This window comes from Pelophylax lessonae (assembly GCF_965119305.1).
Source record: "Pelophylax lessonae genome assembly, chromosome: 10".
Taxonomy (NCBI): domain Eukaryota; kingdom Metazoa; phylum Chordata; class Amphibia; order Anura; family Ranidae; genus Pelophylax; species Pelophylax lessonae.
In genome coordinates, this window is record NC_138777.1 from 133,944,972 (window position 1) to 133,966,565 (window position 21,594).

Here is a 21,594-nt window from a genome sequence, read left to right on the forward strand (position 1 = left end):
GAAGGGCAGACTTTCCAAAATTGTACTCATTGATGGAAAGGGTAAACTGGGACCAAACCCTGGGATCCCTGACCACAGAGGAAAAATGGGAATGCTTTAGGACCACATTAAGCAAATGCATCTTGCAGTGCATTCCTATGGGAAATAAATTTATAAGAGACAAAGCCAAACCTGGCTGGCTAAACCGTAGCATTAAAAAACTTATTAGGGGAAAAAAATTGGCCTTCAAGAAATATAAAGCAGAGGGCACAGTATCGGCTTTCATACAATACAAGGAGGCAAATAAGAAAAGTAAACACAAAATCAAGATGGCTAAAATCAACTTTGAGAGACAAATAGCGGAGGATAGTAAAAAAAACCCCAAGAAATTCTTTAAATATATCAACAGCAAAAAAACTAGGGCAGAGCATATTGCACACATAATTAACGATGGGAGGATGGTTACAGAGGACACTGAAAAAGCAACCGTGCTGAATGCTTTTTTCTCGTCAGTCTTTACACAGGAAAAGGAGGGGTACACTGACCATGACTATATGGTTAGTAGTAATACACAGGACTTGCCACTATGGCTTACAGAGAGTGTAATCAGGGAAAGGCTGGATAAAATTAACACAAACAAATCACCAGGCCCGGATGGCATACATCCGAGAGTACTCAAGGAACTCAGTAAGGTTATATCTAGACCACTGTTCCTGATCTTTGCTGACAGTATTAGGACAGGAGATGTACCAGGGGATTGGAGGAAAGCCAACGTGATTCCGATATTCAAAAAGGGGCAGAGGCATATCCCGGGAAATTCTAGGCCTGTCAGTTTGACATCAATAGTATGTAAACTTCTGGAGGGGATGATAAGGGACTATATCGTACAGTTTGCTAAAGACAACAACATCATCAGCAGTAATCGGCACAGGTTTACAAATGGGCGTTCTTGTCAAACCAATCTCTTAACAGGAGGTGAGCTGTGAGCTAGATAGGGGCAGACCAGTGGATGTGGTGTACCTGGATTTCGCAAAGGCATTTGATACATTTACCCACACCCTACATTTACTAACTGGCTAAAAGGGCGTGTCCAAAGGGTGGTAATAAACAGCGCATACTCAGACTGGTCTGAGGTAGTAAGCGGGTAGTCCCCCCAAGGCTCAGTCCTGGGACCAACCTTGTTCAATTTATTCATAAACAGCATTGAGGACGGGTTTAGTAGTTAGATATCAGTTTTTGCAGATGACACAAAATTGGCCAGGGCAATAACTTCACAGCATGAAGCAGATATCCTACAGAATGACCTGGACAAAATAACAGGGTGGGCAACGACATGGCAAATGAGGTTTAATGTTGAGAAGTGTAAGGTTTTGCACTTGGGGACTAAAAACATAAAATCACAATACACGTTAGGAGGGGAACCCTTGGGGGAATCAAAAATGGAGAAAGATCTGGGAGTCTTGGTTGATGATAGATTAGGCAATAGCATGCAATGTCAAGCAGCAGCTGCCAAAGCCAGCAGAATATTAGCATGCATAAAGAAAGGGATGTATTCCAGAGATAAGACTATAATCCTTCCACTTTATAAAACTCTGGTCCGACCGCATCTGGAGTATTCTGTCCAGTTCTGGTCGCCAGTCCTCAGGAGGGATATGTTGGAGCTGGAGAGAGTCCAGAGAAGGGCAACTAAACTAATTGGAGGACCTTAATTATGAAGAGCGTCTGCAATCGCTTGATTTATTCTTCCTGGAGAAGAGACGCCTAAAAGGGGACATGATAGCAATTTATAAATATCTCAATGGTGATCTCAGCATAGAAAAAAAGCTATTCAGTCGAAAGAATTGCATGAGGACTTGAGGGCATACAATGCGTTTAGAGGAGAAGCGTTTTAACCTCAGGCAACGTGGGGGGTTCTTTACTGTTAGGACTACAAGATTGTGGAATTCTCTACCACAAGAGGTGGTTTCTGCGGGAAGTATGGTGGCTTTCAAAAGACTCTTAGACGTACATCTCAAGGATCAGAAAAATTCAGGGCTATGTGAGATGATTACAGCCACACACACCTACACAGGTTGAACTGGATGGACTATTGTCTTTATTCAACCTCATCTACTATGTAACTATGTAACTATGAAAATAGGAGTAGGGGACAGAGCCCAGCCCCCCATATCACCCTGTGCCCTAATAGCCTGTTATTGTTTTAAATAATATAAAACATTTTTAGAGGGCAATGAATAATCCTCTCTACGTCTCCAAAGGCAGCAAGATGCCATCCCAGACAATCTGGGAAAGAAATTGAATCCCATACGTGCTCCAGCGGCCACCATGCTGCAGCTTTGCCAGCTCCACATATGTGTGATTATGCCAGATCAGACTATATTTTGTAAAACCTGTGACTCGCTGAAGGTGTTTAGGCTTGTTCCATACTTTCTGAACGTGGTTATAAATCAGGAAATGCCTATGCGGTTTCTCAAAGACTATCACCTCAAGGCCCTCAGCTATCTTGTCTTTCTGTGTGAAAAAGCAGAATATGTGTATTAGAGAGTAGAAAGTCCGGAGGTGGGCTTAGAGGAGCTGGGACAGTGATGATTAATTGTTGTAACTGGCAAAAGATATAAAAGAGCCAGGGGTTAAGTAGGGCCAATCCCCCTCCCTTTTTAGGGTATTGTAATTGTTCTAGTTTGATCCTGGGTGGTGGTTGTCCCAGAGGAGGGCACAAACAATGAAATTCACAACCCTGAAAGGGATAACAGCAGGTGCATTATGCAGCAGGTAAGATAAAATGACAGTGGGGTTGTGATTCATTTACATGCACAATGCATCTGTTTTGGGGTTTAAAAGCTGGAGTTCTGCTTTAAGGTGTTAATTTATACTGTGAAACAGTGAAAGTAATAATATATGCATATACTGTGACGGATATCATATACAGTATCTATAGCAATAAATATACCCAGAAGTAGGGTTTTTTTTTAACTAGGAGTCAGACATACAGCTACATGAAGGGTGGGGTGGGTGATATACAGTAAATCTTTTTATAATAAAGTAATACTAAAGGCTGAGACTTTTTTTTTGCAAATCATTTTAAATATAATGCACAATACTAGTAAACTTTTATTTTTAATTAAATTTTAATGCTTTATATTACCGCCAGTCTATCAGCCTCCAGTTCAGATGCTGATTTTCCCTGCACAGAACGCTTAACCTCATCGTTGCCAGGTCTGTTTGTCATATGGACCTTATAGTGGGGGATTCACAAACAAGCTGGTGGCTGCAGCCATCGGGATTGTGTGTGAAACTGACAGGCCTGCTGCCTGTCAGATGAAAGCATTTGGGCAGCTGCGCTGCACCCTGATTGCTCACACACGACCCTGATACCGGCACCCCTGGCTATGTTTTCCAGGCTCCGCCTTTCTATCTGCAGGCCCCAGACTGACATAGTGGGTGCCGGCGGCTGGGGGGGGGGGGGGGGGAAAGAGCAGAGACACAACTGTTCTCCTCCCCTTCTTGTTGTGACCCAGAATGCGCTGTCTATGGCGTCACTTCCGAGTCAGCCTCTTACTGTCCCCGACTAGCTTAGCAGGGAAGGAATGTTTGGCAATGATCTGCATTGCCAAACATTCAGTGGAGCCCAGAGGAGACGTGCATGGTCTTTATTAAAGAGAACCTGTCACACAAAAAACATCACATAGGGGACTTTTTGCTCCCTATGTGATGTAAAAAAATTGTAAGTAAAATTTTTTTATTTTTTTCCAAAAAAAAATGTTACACCCAAGCACATGAAATCCCCCCCCCCCCCCCAAAAAAAAAAAGGATTTTAAGGTTTGACATGTTGGGTATCTATTTACTTGGCACAACTTAATCTTTTATATTTTACAAAAAATGTGGGTAATTTATTGTGTTTGTTTGCCCTAAAATTCACTTTAGTGTGTTTTTTACTGAAATTTTGTGTTTGCTAGACCTTTGCGGTAATATTATGTGACATTATGTAAAAAATTGGAACTACCACAGTTTTATTCTCTAGGGTGTCTGCTTTCAGAAAATATATAATGTTTGGGGAATTTACATCATCTTCAGGGCTAAAATATTTTCTCTATCGCTCATTGACAGACGTAGTCCTCGGTGATACAGCACCTTCGGGTTATGTTGCCTCCACAGGAGTAGGACTAGACAGGAAATAAAATGCTCTGGCCACACCCTAGGGGCAGTCCCAGAGGGTATATCCTCTCTCTCTCTGCCTCAGCAAATCAGTTTTTTTCTGTCTAGTCCGGAGTAAGGACCTAGATACCTTGCTGGGATCTTCGGTCCTGGCAGGATTTTTTTCTTAGAAAAGAATTTTTTAAGACAGCTTTTTTTCTCCAGTGTTCCTGTGAGATCTTCAAGCAAGAAAGCTGAACTGGGCGACGGGCTGGATGTTGAGATCCAGTGGTCACCCCAGTTTAGCCTACGAGCGCGTGCAGGCCATAGCTCCGCGCTGGGTCGGCCGCGACATAGTCCCACTGGACGGGGACTGACCCTGCGAGTTAAACGTCTCGCTGAAACGCCAAAGACCATGAGTCACGGCGCCCGTATTGGTTGACAGCCCTCCTACCTCGGTGGAGAGGGGTACTGTCAGGAGTTGGCGCCCGCCTGGTTCCGGTATGGTGAGTAGTATGTTCCCCCTTTCCCCCTGACGGGTCTTGTGGTGAACGCGGGCCCCTCTCTGTAATGGTAAGGATGGGTTCCCCTCTATCCTATAACATGTCACAGATCCCCCTAATTGAGTGTGATTTTTGTGTACAAGAAGCCAGGAGGCTTGGTTTGGGAGCTGACAATCTAATTGTAAAGATGTGTAAATGATTGTAGTCAGTGGCAGTACTAGAACTTTACTGTGATAGTATAAGGTATCCTACCTGTCAGTAGCCACAGGGCGATGTCTATACATGTATACTGCATTCCAGATCATTCCTCCAGCTAAGCAGCGGACCGCATACGGCCCGCTGGGGTCCGGTACCTCCGACCACGCTGACCACCATGAGGGTGAAGGGTTGTGAGGCCAAGATCCTTCTGCAGACATGCCGCTATTCTGTGCAGGCCGCCGCCATTGTCTGGTAGATCGCACGAGGCCGCCATTTTGGTGTAGCCTCGTGTCTCCAGCATGGGGGCGGCCATGTTTGAGGTGACTCAAACACCTCATGGAGCCAGGGGGAGGAGCCGGCAGGCGTGTTAAGGGGCGGAGCCGCCTCTTTTACCCAGGAAATAGGGCCAAAGACTTCCTGTCTGTAACAAGACAAGCACTGAGCAAGCTGATGAAAACTTCTGTGCATCAGGGATGAGCCTTTGGGTCTGTCTCTCTCTCTGTGGGGTCCAAAAAGGCAGGTAACACTGAGGGGCGCTGTTGCGACTGGGGGACAAAAAAAAAAAAATTTTTTTTTTTTACTTTGTCATTTTTTGTCGCTGGCAAGTGTCTTGTATAATCATTGACCCTGCCGCATAGGTATCCCCACCTGATCCCCTCAAGGTGGCCGCAGGACCCTCCAGTACCCCACTTGTTTTTAATGCATTATCGGCAATTTTGGAGTCTTTGGTATCCCGGGTGGAGGTGGCCTGTCAGGGACGGGGGTCAAGTAGCGACCCCCGCCTACCCCTATTGTTTATCAGATACTTCAGATACGGATTCGGAACTGGTCAATGCAGTTGCAGGTCCCTCTTAGGGGGCTGTTGTCTCAGGTAATATCTCCTCAGCAGTGAGGAGCACGTTTCTGCCTCCGCCATAGCACAAGAGTGGTGGATGCACTAGTTGTGTCCGTCCGGGAAACCTTTAGTCTTGAGGTTACACCGGCAGAGGTAGCTGAGACTGAGATTCCTTTTTGGTACTTGTTAGCCTACCAAAAGGGCGAAGGATTTTCCTTTACCCAAATGGGGTCGTTTTGAAACGAACCCCTGTTATTTCCAAACGCATGGCTAGGTGCTATCCGTTTGAGGAATTCCTCTTTATAGGATAGACGGTACCACCTGCTGTCTTGCCACAGACTGTTAGGATAAAAAGACCTCGTAACTAACGAGGACCTTCCTTTTCTGCTCATATAGAGTTGTTCGTTCCGCGAGGGCGGGCGATAAGGCGAAACCCTCCAAAGCCCCTTTAGAGGGGTTTCAAAGGGCGCTGGTCGGGTAAACAAATAGTCCGGCTCAGCCAAGCCTGAAGAATATAGCCTGATGCGCCCCTACCCATCTCTGGGGTGGGGGGGGGATGTCTTCACAGGTTTCTGGAGGACACAGGATCGAGTTTCGATCACTTCCACCGGCTGTGATTCTGCCCTTCTAACATTGAACGGTTTCAGGGGTTCTATTCGAACCTATTCACAATGCCCAGGAAAGAGGGCAAGGTGCGTCCAAATCTGGACTTGGGAAGAAATAGAGTCCATCCGTACAGTGGTGGCCTCCCTGCATAAAAGAGATTTCCTGGCGTCCATAGACATATAGGATGCCTATCTTTATATCCCCATCATCGCAGGACATCAGCGTTTTTTCGCTTTCCCAAAGATCATCCCTGGTTCCCACCAGGAGACTGAACTATCTGGGCCTAAGGTTGGATACATCCTGGGCAAGAGAGTTTCTCCTTGCTGGGAAACTCCAGAAGGTTCAGTCAACGATTCGGATGTTGCTGTCCGTCAATTGGCTGGGACTGATGGTGGCCTTCTTAGAGGCAGTACCGTATACCCAGTCTCATACCCGAATTCTCCTGAAGGAGATTCTTTTTTAATGGAATCAGAATTCCGATTCCCTGGACAATCGGATCCGGTTGAGCGAGCGGACCAGGAAGTCTCCGATGCTCAACCAGGGGAAGTCATTTCTTCCGATAGTATCCAGATTACCAATAAGGGTATCGGAACTGAGAGCGATCAGATTTTGTCTGATTTACTGGATCGAGCAGCTCTAGAGCAGCCCGATTCGGATCCAATCGCATATGGCCTCTTCATCCAGAGGTTTTTTCCCTAGCTGTCCCTTCATTGGGACATCCCGGATGTGGATCTGTTGGCACTTTGGCCTAACAGGAAGGTGCGGAGGTTTGTAGCTCGCGCCACGATCCTCTAGCAGACGCAGCAGAAACGCTGATCGCCCCGTGGGGGCAGTATCAGCTACGGCATGCCTTCCATCCTCTCAAGTTGCTGCGGGAACTTCTTCGCAGGATAGATGTGGAGGGAATTCCAGTTATTCTGGAAATTCTGGATTGACCTCGTCAAGCCTGGTACGCCGACTTGGCGAGGCTAGTCGCGGACGCTCCTTGGAGACTTCCTCTCGGGGAGGATTTGCGGTCTCGGGGACCGATCTTCTATCTTGCTTTACAGTCGCTGGCTTAATGGCCTGGCCATTGAGACCAGGTACTGAAGGACAAGGGAGTGTCAGCTTCAGTTATTCCTACCTCCAGTTAAAGCAAGGAAAGCGACTTCCAGCACATGGAAGTCTTATATTGCATGGTGTGAATCTATTGGATTTCCCCCACAGACCTATTCGGTGACCCGAATTTTGGTCTGTCTGCAACAAGGGGTTGAGCAGAAACTATCCTTGAGCACGATCAAGGGTCAGGTTTTCGGCGTTAGCAATCTTCTTTCAAGAAACCTTTGGCTAATCATTCCTTGGTGCGGAATTTCATCCAGGGGGTGCGACATCTGGCTCCGCCAGTGCGCGCACCCTTACCGCCTGGTATCTTAATTTAGTGTGGTCGGTTCTTCAGAAACTTCTCTTTGAAGATATTAGGGAGATTCCCTTGCTTACATTCCCAGAAGGTGGCCTTCTTGGTGGCCATTACTTCTCTACGCAGGGTGTCAGAACTGGCCGCATTATCCTGTCGTTCCCCAGATCTGGTGGTTCATAGGGATAAGGTGGTTCTTCTTCTGAATCCATCCTCCCTTCCTAAAGTGGTTTTCGTAAGACGGACTCACTTTTTGTGATCACGGATAGCCCTTGAAGGGGGTTGCCTGTGTCTGCCGCGACCATATCTACATGGATCAGTCAGACGGTGGTACAGGCTTATTCTATTAAGGGTCGGAATCCTCCGTTCCCTGTTAGGGCGCACTTCACTCGAGCGCTCAGTACTTCCTGGGCCTTTCGCCATCAGGCGTCAGTGGTCCAGGTATGTAAAGCGGCCACCTGGTCGTCGGTACATACCTTTACAAAATTTCATAAAATTGATGTGATGGCATCGGCGGATGCCTCATTTGGCCGCAAGGTTTTGCAGGCCGCAATTTGAGGAGACCGGTGGTCTACCTCGAGGGTTTTTTTCTGTTTGAAAATTTTTTTGTTGAGTCTCATCATTAAGGATGAGCATTGTAAACTTCTAGTTGGCACCGGTTGGGCCTTCTAGATTTGGATTTGATTTCCATTTTCCCACCCCTCATTTGTGATACTGCTCTGGGACTTCCCGAAGGTGCTGTATCACCGAGGACTACGTCTGTCAATGAGCGATAGAGAAAAATGGATTTTTGTAAAATCTTACCGTAAAATCCTTTTCTCTTAGCTCATTGACAGACGTAGTACCCGCCCCTCTGTTTTTTTGAGTTGGGTTGGGTTAAATTCTCTAAAGACTGCTTTTATGACATAACTGATTTGCTGAGGCAGAGAGACAGAGGATATACCCTCTGGGACTGCCCCTAGGGTGTGGCCAGAGCATTTTATTTCCTGTCTAGTCCTACTCCTGTGGAGGCAACATAACCCGAAGGTGCTGTATCACCGAGGACTACGTCTGTCAATGAGCTAAGAGAAAAGGATTTTACGGTAAGATTTTACAAAAATCCATTTTTTTTAAACATGTGCAAAAAATGCAAAAATTACTCTGTCAGTGAAAAGGTTAAAGTGATTGTAAACGTTTGATTTTTTTTCTTTTAAACAACAACGGTTGCGAATGCATAGCATGCATTAAGGTAAAAAAAAAAAAAAAACTGCCCTTAGAATTACTTTAAATCACTTCCTTCTCCTGCCCAGGAGGCATTGCTTCTCACATATTCACATTCACAAGCTCTCAGGCACTTACTGACTTAATGAACGGTTTTCTGAGCTGTATGTATGCTGCACTGAATTTCCTGATACTGTATGTACACAAATATTGAATTCTTTATGCAGGCCAACGAATCGATTATGAAAATAGTTGGAAACTATTTTTATAATCAAATATAGTTGATTAGCTGTTTCAGCCCTACATACACTCTGACATTAAGAATATATGCCCACATAACTCATTCAAATGATTGTACTGTATAATGTCACAGCAGAGCATTGTTTAATTAAAAGAGGTCCATGCTTGATAGTTTATTTATTAATGTTACTGGCTGTCTTCAATATACAATTATTTTTAAATGTGATATTTATATATATATATATATATATATATATATATATATATATATATATATATATATATATATATAAGCTTTCACTAACCCAGATATTCTAGTCTGGAGCTGTAATTTTACACATCTACTGTTCTTTTTGATTATTTATTTTCTGTTTTCTGTATCTATCTTTAGGACATATGGCTGGTGATCATACCCGACTGGAGCTTCATCACCTAGAAACTGGCATAATGACTGAACGCAGATTTCTTTCAGCCCCACCTTCAAACTTCTTGGGTCATTTAACAGCTTTACGTTACAATGGAGCACCATATCTTGATTTGTGTCAAGATGGTGAATTAGGTAGACGTTGTGAGCTTAATGCTCGTGCTGGTGGTCTTCGTCCACTGCTAGCTGATCCTGTAGTCTTTCGATCAGGTCCAGCCCATCTTGCTTTGCCGCGGCTTCAGGCTTATGCTTCCATGCATCTCCTCTTCATGTTCCGTACACGGCATCCTGATGGACTCTTACTTTACAATGGTGGTCAAGGACCTGATTTTATTGCTGTGGAACTTGTAAAAGGGTGAGTAGTTCCATCCATTCTTTAAAAACACTGTACTTCACTGTAATTACATTCTTTTAGTAAACTTGGTGTTGTAGCTACCCAGAAGTATTTATTATTGTTTTTTAAATAGAACTATAATGGTTTGGACGCATTTGTATTTTTAATTTCACTCAAGTTTGTTTTAACCATATATATATATTTTTTCATATACAGTAAAACCTTGGATTGCGAGCATAATTCGTTCCGGAAGCATGCTTGTAATCCAAAGCACTCTTATATCAAAGCGAATTTCCCCATAAGAAATAATGGAAACTCAGATGATTCGTTCCACAACCATTTATTCATAAATCCTTCAATTTATAGTCCATATAAAAAGATTATAGCATTGCGATATATTGTGTAACCATAAAATGTCCATCCAAAAATAGCCACTTCCATAAGGGGATTGGAAGCAAAATCCAGCAGGAGCTACACGGAGGGTATCAAAGAGAAGAGAGGCGCCTCTAAGTGTATAGACTATCTTCTGCCCCGCCGGCTGCAAGTCTGTAATCCTGACCGGTAAGACCACCCTGCAGTAAAGCGATCTGAAAACGAGGGGCAGCATGGAAAGGATGACGTAGATGACGGTGCGGAGGATGGTCCTATGTGGACAGCTTTACCCCTGATGTCTGCATACTTAGATGTGTCTGTTCCAATCATCAACCATGTGAGCTACTAAATGTTGTAACTTCATTAAATTTAAGCATATTGCTACATTTAGAGGCACCTCTCTTCTCTTTTATACTCAGCTGTGACTTGAGGCTACTTGTATATCAAGACATTGCTTGTATATCAAGTCAAAATTTATTTGTAAATTTTGCTTGTCTTGCAAAGCGCTCTTAAACCAAGTTACTCTCAAACCAAGGTTTTACTGTATCTGTTTTACAAATCAGCATCAAATCTCAGACCTATGACACATAATTCAGAGCATTGTGGGTTTTCTAAAAGAGAATACAGCAGTAGCTATTTATTTTTTGATTATCTTTCTTTTATTGAAATATCTCTACCTAACTCATTTAAAAAGAGCCTGTTTGCCAATGACCTACTCTGAACTATAGCACAGCCACACACCACTCTACCTATCTTAATCTCTAATCTTAGGTCATTTTCGAACATACTGTATGTCTATCCATCAATGAAAGCAAACCTTAACATCACACTTCCTGATACAGAGGTAACCTCCTTGAAGCACATACTGGCCTGTGCTTTCGTGGTTGCCCACACCCAGGTGATGTCTTAAATACCTGGCCGACTTGTCTCATGCTCACAAGGTTTTGGGCAAAGGTCCTAAAGCTCATACATTCCTTGTTCAATCGTCCTTTCCTAAGGAAACCCCACAATTTTAGTAAACCCCAATTCAAACTAGCGACCTAAATCTGCTAGCGGGAAAACGGAATATCGCCAAAGTCTGGGAAAAACAAATTGTCTCCTTTGAAGAAGTTCTTGAGTGTGTTGATGGGTTTTTTTATTAATGAGAAATTTTTATTAATGAGAAATGAACCAGCATCCTACTGGACACGCAAAATAGATTCTTTCAGATATGGAGCCCATGGATACAATACGTCCACCCGCCACTGTCCATGGAAAACTATGCCTCTGTATAGGAATCCAGCTTTAGAGTGCGTTTTTTTTTTTTGCATCCTCAATGTTTATTCCCCCCCCGCCCTTTCCCTTTCTTATGCTCTTTCCCACTCTTTCCTCCTTCTTTATTTTATATTTGTTTGCAGATCATGTTGTTTGTTCAGATTTGATGTTCTGATCTGCTTATTGTTTTGCGGTCTGGAACAAAATTGCCTGGCTCATTGATAAAAGACTACATGTTTTGCCTATTACCATGCTATTTATACTTAGAGATGGCCTTGCGGTTCGCCCGGCGGTCGGTTCGTGGCAAATTTTGCTTGTTCGCTATCCACCAAATTTGCAAACACATGGAGTTTTGTTCGCGGCGGCCATATTAGTTTACATTGGGGACTTTAGGGGCAGTTAGAGATCGGCAGCAGTCACACAAATCGCTCTGTTAATGTCCACAAAAGTAATTTAAAGGGCTGCAAATTTTTTGGTATAGGTCTATTTCTGTATAGGGACAGGTATCCAGTCTGTGCTTTAGGGGCAGTTAGAGAGATCAGCTGCAGTCACACAAATTGCTCTGTTAATGTCCACAAAAGTAATTTAAAGGGCTGCAAATTTTTTGGTATTGTGTGTTGTGCAGTGCACTAAAAAAGGGGGGGGGGGGTAATCCACAGTATAATATACTTTGTAGAAAGCATGATCTAGTGGATTAGTAGTATTATTGTGCACTGTGCAGCATTGTGACAGGTGTGGTAACTGAGCGTTGCTGCAGCAATACTACAAACAGTGCCAAACTCCCTGGCCAATTTTTTGAACAACTCTTTTGCTGTGTTGACTGTGTTACACACAGTGACAACAGTTACTGGCCAATTATTTGTAGAACTGTTGTAATAGACCAGTGGCTCCCCAATACCACATATTGAAGTGGGGTGTTATTTAACAGTATACTTTTCTAAGAGTGTATTTTAGTCCTGCAAAAATTTGGCCTTTTTTGCTGTGTTGACTGTGCTACACACAGTGACAACAGTTACTGGCAAATTATTTGTAGAACTGGTGTGATAAATCTGTGACCCCCCAATACCACAGATTGAAGCGGGGTGTTATCTACAATTTTCCAGATATACTGCGATTCTCTAGAGACTTTTGTCACAGGGTAATTAAAAAACATGACAGGCAAAGGAAGAGGCAAACACGTACGCAGGGGTGGCAGGGGTAAGGCAGGAGCAGTAGGCCGGAGCCAAACTGTGAAGTTTCAAAAGTTGTGTGCAATTACGTCAAAGGACATACCAGACTTGGTTGAGTGGCTCACTAAGCCTTCCTCTTCTGCACCCTCCTCGTCCTCTCTATCTGCACCCTCTTCACTCTCTGCTGTGTGCACCTCCAAAGACACCATCACCACAACTACATACCCTCCGCTTGAGTCATTGGAGTTATTTTCTGATCCATCACAAGACGTTTGCAATGCGCAGCCATTGTTGGAATCGGATCAGGAAGAGGAGGTAGCAACAGCGGCCACTCAGCAGTCTGACGACAGTACCCAGATCAGCCCAAGGAGGTTGGTTCCCGCTGTTGCTGCCTACTCCAAGATCTCAAATGTTAGTGGTGGAGAAGGTGACGTGGATGATGACGAGTCTATGGATATCACGTGGGTGGCCACAAGAGAGGAAGGGAGTTCAGAGGGAGAGACGGACCGGCAGATAGGGAGGAGAGACAGGCAGAACTTGCATTGCACAAGAGGTACAAAGCAGTCTGCAAATGTATCAGGAGTGAGCCATCAACCATGTACAGTCACATCTGGTGCTCCCAGGACGCCGGCACATGGCTCCGCAGTGTGGGCTTTTTTTAATGTGTCCGTTGCTGACAACAGTGTTGCCATCTGCAGCCTTTGCAGTTAACGCATAAGTCGTAGTAAGCCCAACACTCACCTAGGGAAAACCGCCTTAAGAAGGCACCTGAACTCCCATCACCGAGCCCAGTGGGAGCAACACCATCAGAACCCACAAAGCCACACTCCAGGCTCTCACTGTCCAGCCCCTTCTCCTTCTCCTCTCTCCTCACATTTGTCCTCCACTCCACCTGCCATGATGCCGTCGTCACATAGTTCTGGAAAAAGGCAGGCTTCTGTGGTCCAAATGTTGGAGCGGAATAAAATGATCGCCGGATAACCCTCTTGCTCAACGTTTGACTGCTGGCTTGTCGGAACTGATAGCCCGCCAACTACTGCCATATCAACTGGTGGACTCGTAGGCCTTTCGCAAATTTGTGGCCATTGGAACACCACAATGGAAGGTCCCAGGCAGGAAATATTTCTCGCAGAAGGGCATTCCAGAGCTGTATGGCCATGTTCAGCGGCAAGTGAATATATCTCTGGCACACAGTGTTGGTGCCAAGATGCATCTGACCACAGACACATGGTCTAGCAAACACGGGCAGGGAAGGTATATCACTTTTACTGCCCACTGGGTGAACCTTCTGACGGCCGTCAAACATGTAACCCGTGGCACCCGTGTAGATTTAGTTGTACCGCCATGTATTGCAAGCAGGCCTGCCTCTTCTTCTCCTCCTCCATCCTCCCTCTCCTACTCGGCTGACTCCTCCTCTTCCGCTGCTACTGTCTCTTCCACTTCGGCGCCCAAGATCCCCAGAACCTACTCCACATGCCAGGTGAGACGTTGCTATGCTGTGCTGCGTCTGTTGTGCCTGGAAGCCAAGAACCGCACTGGTCCTGCACTCCTTTCAGCTTTGCGTTCACAGGCAGATCAGTGGCTGACACCGCTGAATTTGACAGTTGGTAACGTGGTGTGTGACAATGGTGCCAATCTGCTGACGGCTGACGCACTGAAACAGGGCAAAATAACACATGTGGGCTAATTTTTGGGGCCTATACAGGCCGACACTTACTTCTGTATACTGTGAATGCCTAATGTACCTCCAGCCATCAAATACTACGTTCTAAGCTGTCAGGTAAACCCATGTGGGCTAATTTATGGGGCCAATACTGGCCTACACTTACTTCTGTGTCCTGTGAATGATTAATGTACCTTCAGCCACAGAATACTACATTCTTAGCTGTCAGGTAAATGCATGTGGGCTAATTTTTGGGGCCTTTTATGGCCAACACTTACTTCTGTATCATGTAAATGCCTAATGTACCTTCAGCCGCAGAATACAGCATTCTTAGCTGTCAGGTAAACCCATGTGGGCTAATTTTTGGGGCCAATACTGGCCGACACTTACTTCTGTATCCTGTGAATGCCTAATGTATCTTCAGCCACAGAATACTACGTTCTTATCTGTCAGGTAAACACATGTGGGCTAATTTATGGGGCCTGGAATGGCCGACGCTTACTTCTTTAAACTATGAATGCCTAATTTTTCAGACTGGAAATGAAAAACAATTGGTCTGTAAATTGTGGAATGGATGCGGACCCATTTTACAGATGTGCGAATGGACCCTATATGTATTAGACATGTATTTACCAGCTGCTGTCAGTTCTGGCTGATTTATGAAAATATATATATTTTTTGCTGTAAAAAAAAAAAATTGAAGGCAACTTTTTCAATTGCAATACTTCTGTAATGACATTGTCCATGTGCTGGGACTATTTGTGCACAGCTAGTACGTCTTTTGCGGCTGCAAATATGACCTAAAGGTTTTTAAAGTTTGCCTCAAATTAAAGTCAATGGGGCCCGCCACGAACTTGCGGTTCGCGGACTTTTGAGAAAATTAGCGGCTGCCGTTCGCAAACCGCCCAGGCCGATGTTCGTCCATCTCTATTTATACTATTGGGTGTCTTTATTATCTCATTGCCTAACATCTTCTGGTTTATTTCAAAAAGTGTTCTTATGCTATGTTTTATACCTCATACAGTGCCTTGCAAAAGTATTCGGCCCCCTTGAACTTTGCAAACTTTTGCCACATTTCAGGCTTCAAACATAAAGATATAAAACTGTAATTTTTTGTGAAGAATCAACAAGTGGGACACAATCATGAAGTGGAACGAAATTTATTGGATATTTCAAACTTTTTTAACAAATAAAAAACTGAAAAATTGGGCGTGCAAAATTATTCAGCCCCCTTAAGACGCTCTGAGGAGTGAGGAACCCCTGCACTACTGGGTGGGCAGGCTTGACCTCTGGCCAGAGCTTGCATAATTTGCAATGGAAATGTTGGCTTGCCCCCGTCCAGTGTCCTGTCCGAAAGGACCGATCAGCGCAGAAGGGGGGATCGTGACCGATAAGCGCACTCGCCTAGCTCATGACAGTGGAGACTATCTCACATTTATAAAAATGAATGAGGCATGGATCTCTGAGGAATTCAACACATGTGACCGGTAGACCATGTTTCATTGAAATTCCTCATGCCAGGCCACAAATAACCACCAGACCGCCATCCACCCACAGCAATTCCTGGTCCTTGGCTTCGCTACATACAGTGGCATAAAAGGCATTTCATGTCTATTGAATGGCAAATTTTTGGGGCCTTTCAGGGCCGACAATTATTTTTTCTGTTAATGCCTGATGTACCTCCAGCCACCAAATACTACGTTCTTAGCTGTCAGTTAAACCCATGTGGGCTAATTTTTGGGGCCTATATAGGCCAACACTTACTTCTGTATCCTGTGAATGCCTAATGTACCTTCAGCCATCAAATACTAAGTTCTTAGCTGTCAGTTAAACCCGTGTGGGCTAATTTTTGGGGCCTATATAGGCCAACACTTACTTCTGTATCCTGTGAATGCCTAATGTACCTTCAGCCATCAAATACTAAGTTCTTAGCTGTCAGTTAAACCCATGTGGGCTAATTTTTGGGGCATATACAGGCTGACGCTTACTTTTGTATACTGTGAATGCCTAATGTACCTCCAGCCATCAAATACACAACGTTCTTTGCTGTCTTTTAAACCCATGTGGGCTTATTTTTGGGGCCTATACAGGCTGACACTTCTGTATACTGTGAATGTCTAATGTACCTCTAGCCATCAAATACATTATGTTCTTAGCTGTCAGTTTAACCCATGTGGGCTAATTTTTGGGGCCTATACAGGCCGACATTTACTTCTGTATCCTGTGAATGCCTAATGTACCTTCAGCCATCAAATACATTACGTTCTTAGATGTCAGGTAAACCCATGTGGGCTAATTTTTGGGGCCAATACTGGCCGACACTTCTGTATCCTGTGAATGCCTAATGTACCTTCAGCCACAGAATACTACGTTCTTAGCTGTCAGGTAAACGCATGTGGGCTAATATTTGGGGCCTTTTATGGCCGACACTTACTCCTGTATCCTGTGATTGCCTAATGTACCTTCAGCCACAGAATACAGCATTCTTAGCTGTCAGGTAAACCCATGTGGGCTAATTTTTGAGGCCTATACATACCGACCCTTACTTCTGTATACTGTGAATGCCTAATGTACCTCCAGCCATCAAATACATTACGTTCTTAGCTGTCAGGTAAACCCATGTGGGCTAATTTTTGGGGCCAATACTGGCCGACACTTCTGTATCCTGTGAATGCCTAATGTACCTTCAGCCACAGAATACTACATTCTTAGCTGTCAGGTAAACGCATGTTGGCTAATTTTTGGGGCCTTTTATGGCCGACACTTCTGTATCATGTGAATGCCTAATGTACCTTCATCCACAGAATACAGCATTCTTAGTTGTCAGGTAAACCCAGGTGGGCTAATTTTTGGGGCCAATACTGACCGACACTTACTTCTGTATCCTGTGAATGCCTCATGTACCTTCATCCACAGAATACAGCATTCTTAGCTGTCAGGTAAACGCATGTGGACTCATTTTTGGGGCTTGGAATGGCCGACACTTACTTCTTTAAACTATGAATGCCTAATTTTTCAGACTGGAAATGAAAAACAATTGGTCTGTAAAGGTTCTGTCAAATTGTGGAATGGATGCGGACCCATTTTACAGATGTGCGAATGGACCCTATATGTATTAGGCATGTATTTACCAACTGCTGTTAGTTCTGGCTGATTTATCAAAAAAAAAAATATATTTTTTGCTGTAAAAAAAAAAAAAAAATTAGGGCACCTTTTTCAATTGCAATACTTCTGTAATGACAATGCCCATGTGCTGGGACTATTTGTACACAGCTAGTACGTCTTTTGTAGCTGCAAATATGACCTAAAGTTTTTTAAAGTTCGCCTCCCATTAAAGTCAATGGGGCCTGCCGCTGACTTTTGAGAAAATTTGCAGCTGACATTCGCGAACCGTCCGGCCGATGTTCGTCCATCCAGCTATGCTGAACCCTGCAATATGACCCTGCCTGTCACTTAGGAGATCCGCCCGCTTTACACAAGCGGGCGGATTTCCACACTAGATCCCCGACGATCGGGGAAGAGCAGCGGTGATCACTGCCGATCCTCCCCAGGCCCGACTCCCGCTGTAACTGAATGCAGCGGGAGCAACCCGAATGTCTGGGGACGTAGGTCTACGTTGCCAGACGATAATGAGCCACTTTGCCGCAGTACAGTCAACGTGACTGGTCGGCAAGTGGTTAAAGATATCCATAAAAAGTGCTGTTTAAAAACCTTTAGATCATATTTGCAGCCACAAAAGGACGTACTAGCTGTGCATAAATAGTTCCAGCACATGGACAATGTCATAACAGAAGTATTGCAATTGAAAAAGTTGCCCTAAATTTTATTTATTTCTTTTTTTTTTTACAGCAAAAAATATATATTTTTTTATTTGTAAATCAGCCAGAACTGACAGCAGCCAGTAAAATACATGTTGTGTACTGTACCGGTTTATGGCTACTGCACCCTGTATGATATGCACACCTCAGCACTGCACAATACATACTCCTGAGTCCTGTATTCTGTGTGCTTCACTTTTCTGAACCTTGCGCCTTCTTTGATACACAGTTCTGAGCCTTGATCACACCCACTATTTGGCAACTGTATAACTTTCACATCTAAGGAAGGTGTGGCTGAGGGCAGGGTTGTGGGCATGGTTGGGGTGGGGATTCTGTCAGGAAGGGTGAGTTCCAGTATCTATTTTCTGAGAAAAAATGCCCTGGCAAAGGGTGAATGTCTTACCTGGCCTCCAGTAAAGCTAATGGAGTGCAGATAACTTAATTTACCATACTGGCTGGGAAAAGTGACACCAGGACCAGAAAGTGATGTTTTACATGTTGTTTCCGGGTCATTAGATCTGGGTCAAACATTTAATTTCTTAATATAATTTGAATTATTACTGCACTTACTTAATAAGGTTAAGTTAAGAAAAAAAAAAAAGGGTAAAAGTTTCATAATAAACGCGAAATTATTATTTTTAAATTTCCAAGGCAACCAATATATGTTGTATAAAAGGGCATTTGCAGTGGATACTTGGAAAAGGTTAACTGCTTTTAACCTTAAAGTGACACTAAACACACTACATTCATTCTTCATGGTTCCACTGTATGTAGAAACTAGGAATGGGTTTTGGCGTGTTCCGGATTCTACCTGCCCAGGAAGTCGACACTGCACTCAGCTAATCACAGGCAGTGAGACATTTCCCAGTCTGCAGCAGCACAGATCGGGAAATGTCTCACTGCTTGTGATTAGCCATGTGCAATGTCGGCTTCCTGGTGGGATCAGGCAGGTGAGATCCCAAACACGTCGGAGCCCATTCCTAGTAGAAACATAGCCACCTTCTTGATCGCTCCTGAGTAGTGATGGACGAACATCGGCCGGGGCGGTTCACGAACGTCAGCCGCAAATTTTCTCAAAAGTCCGCGAACCGCGAGTTCACGGCGGGCCCCATTGACTTTAATGGAAGGCGAGCTTTAAAAACGTTTAGGTCATATTTGCAGCCACAAAAGACGTACTAGCTGTGCACAAATAGTTCCAGCACATGGACAATGTCATAACAGAAGTATTGCAATTGAAAAGGTTGCCCTAAATTTTTCAACAAAAAATATATATTTTTTTTTCATAAATCAGCCGGAACTGACAGCAGCCGGTAAATACATGTCTAATACATATAGGGTCCATTCACACATCTGTTAAATGGGTCCGCATCCATTCCACAATTTAGCGGAACCTTTACAGACCCATTGATTTTCAATGCCAGTCTGAAAAATTAGGCATTCACAGTATACAAAAGTGTCGGCCAGTATTGGCCCCAAAAATTAGCCCACATGGGTTTACCTGACAGCTAAGAACGTAGTATTCTGTGGCTGAAGGTACATTAGGCATTCACAGGATACAGAAGTAAGTGTAGGCCAATATTGGCCCCAAAAATTAGCTCACATGGGTTTAACTGACAGCAAAGAACGTAGTGTATTTGATGGCTGGAGGTTCATTAGGCATTCACAGTATACAGAAGTAAGTGTCGGCCTGCATAGACCCCAAAAATTAGCCCACATGGGTTTACCTGACAGGTAAGAACATTGTATTGGTGGCTAAAGATCTTGTTTTAAGGGGGACCCCCATATAAAATGCATACAGGCCAAGGAGCAGTACTGATCTTGGAATTATCGCATGATGTGCCTATGGCAGGACATATGGGTATGACAAAGACTTTCAATTTGATTTCTCGACAATTCTGGTGGCCTGACATGAAAACATCTATACAAAAATTCGTCTCTTCATGCAATGTCTGTGCCAGGTCCAAAATTGACACTACGAGACCATCCGGTCTACTATGCAGTCTACCAATACCCCAAACTCCATGGGAGGTTTTGTCATTGGACTTCATCGTAGAATTGCCTCCTTCCAAAGGATTTAATACCATCTTGGTGTCAGTGGACCATCTGACAAAGATGGCACATTTCATTGCTATTCGCAGACTACCTTCGTCCAAACAAACGGCAGAACTCCTGATGAAACATGTCTTCAGATTACATGGTATCCCAAAAACTCTTCTGTCTGACCGTGGATCCCAATTTATTTCTAAATTCTGGCAAGAACTATGTCACATACTACGGATTGAGCGGAAGCTCACTTCTCCTTACCATCCGCAGACCAACGGACAGACTGAAAGAGTCAACCAATGCATCGAGCAGTATTTACGTTGTTACACTTCTTACCAACAGGATGATTGGTTGGATCTTCTCCCCCTGGCAGAATTTGCCTACAACAACGCAACTCACAGTACAACCAAGCAGAGTCCGTTCTACTTGAACTATGGGTTCCATCCCTCTATTCTCCCTCCACGCATCCTTCCTTCAAATAACCCAGTAGCCTCAGACTATCTTACCCAAATAAAGGATTCTCTGGGTTTACTAAATACTACCATTGCACACGCTCACAGTCAACAAAAGAAGTACTATGATCTTCGTAGAAGACCTTCTCCACAGTATACTATCGGGGACCTCGTTTGGCTCTCAACAAAAAACTTGAGACTGAAGATCCCTAGCAAAAAGCTTGGACCTCTGTTCTTGGGACCTTTCCCAATCAAGAAACTTATTGGAAAAGCTGCAGTGCAGCTTACATTGCCAATGGACCTAAAAATCCATCCCATTTTCCATGTGTCGCTACTAAAACCCCATGTTCCGGACCAAGGAATAAGGCCTAATATTCCACCTCCCCCTCCTGTACAAGTTGAAGGTGGAGAAGAATACGAGATAAAAGAGATTCTGGATTCTCGTATCTACAGAAGAAGACTTCAGTACTTGGTTAGATGGAAGAACTATGGGCCCCAAGACGACACCTGGCTAAACACCTCTGACATACATGCCCCTAGATTAATCCGCAATTTTCATGCGAGATACCCAGACAAACCAGCTCCAGAGGCCTTCAGGAGCAGGCCTTAAGGGGGGGGTATTGTAATGTTCCGGTACCTTTGGTACCCTAAATTACACTTTCCACAAGTGTATGCGCCCCACCATTTACTTTTGGAAAGGTGGGCATACACCTTTAAGACTGGAGCTGTCATCACCCAGCGCCAGACTAGATGGCTATTTAAAGCGCCGGTTCTCACTCACATGTGTTCGTTCAAACACCCTTACCTGGATGCTAACCTTGCTTGAAGCTTCCATGCTTGCAAGCTTACTTCGCTGACGGAACCTCGCTGCGCTGATCCCTGTATCCCGCTACTGGATCATCCGCCTCTCCTGAACCACCCTTCGGCTGTATCGCTAATAGTGCTAAGTACCCCGCAGGGGAATTCTCTATAAACTT

General features: G+C 44.3%; 1 protein-coding gene across 7 annotated transcripts in view; it reads left to right on the plus strand.

The window, feature by feature from the left end:
* Positions 1-21,594, plus strand: part of NRXN2 (neurexin 2) — a 2,537,771-nt gene that overhangs the window by 1,231,763 nt on the left and 1,284,414 nt on the right. For all 7 annotated transcript variants that reach the window (XM_082270633.1, XM_082270634.1, XM_082270627.1 and 4 more), the window contains one exon: positions 9,480-9,867. In XM_082270633.1, the coding sequence (XP_082126759.1) occupies positions 9,480-9,867 (388 nt within the window). The remainder of the gene's footprint in view (positions 1-9,479; positions 9,868-21,594) is intronic.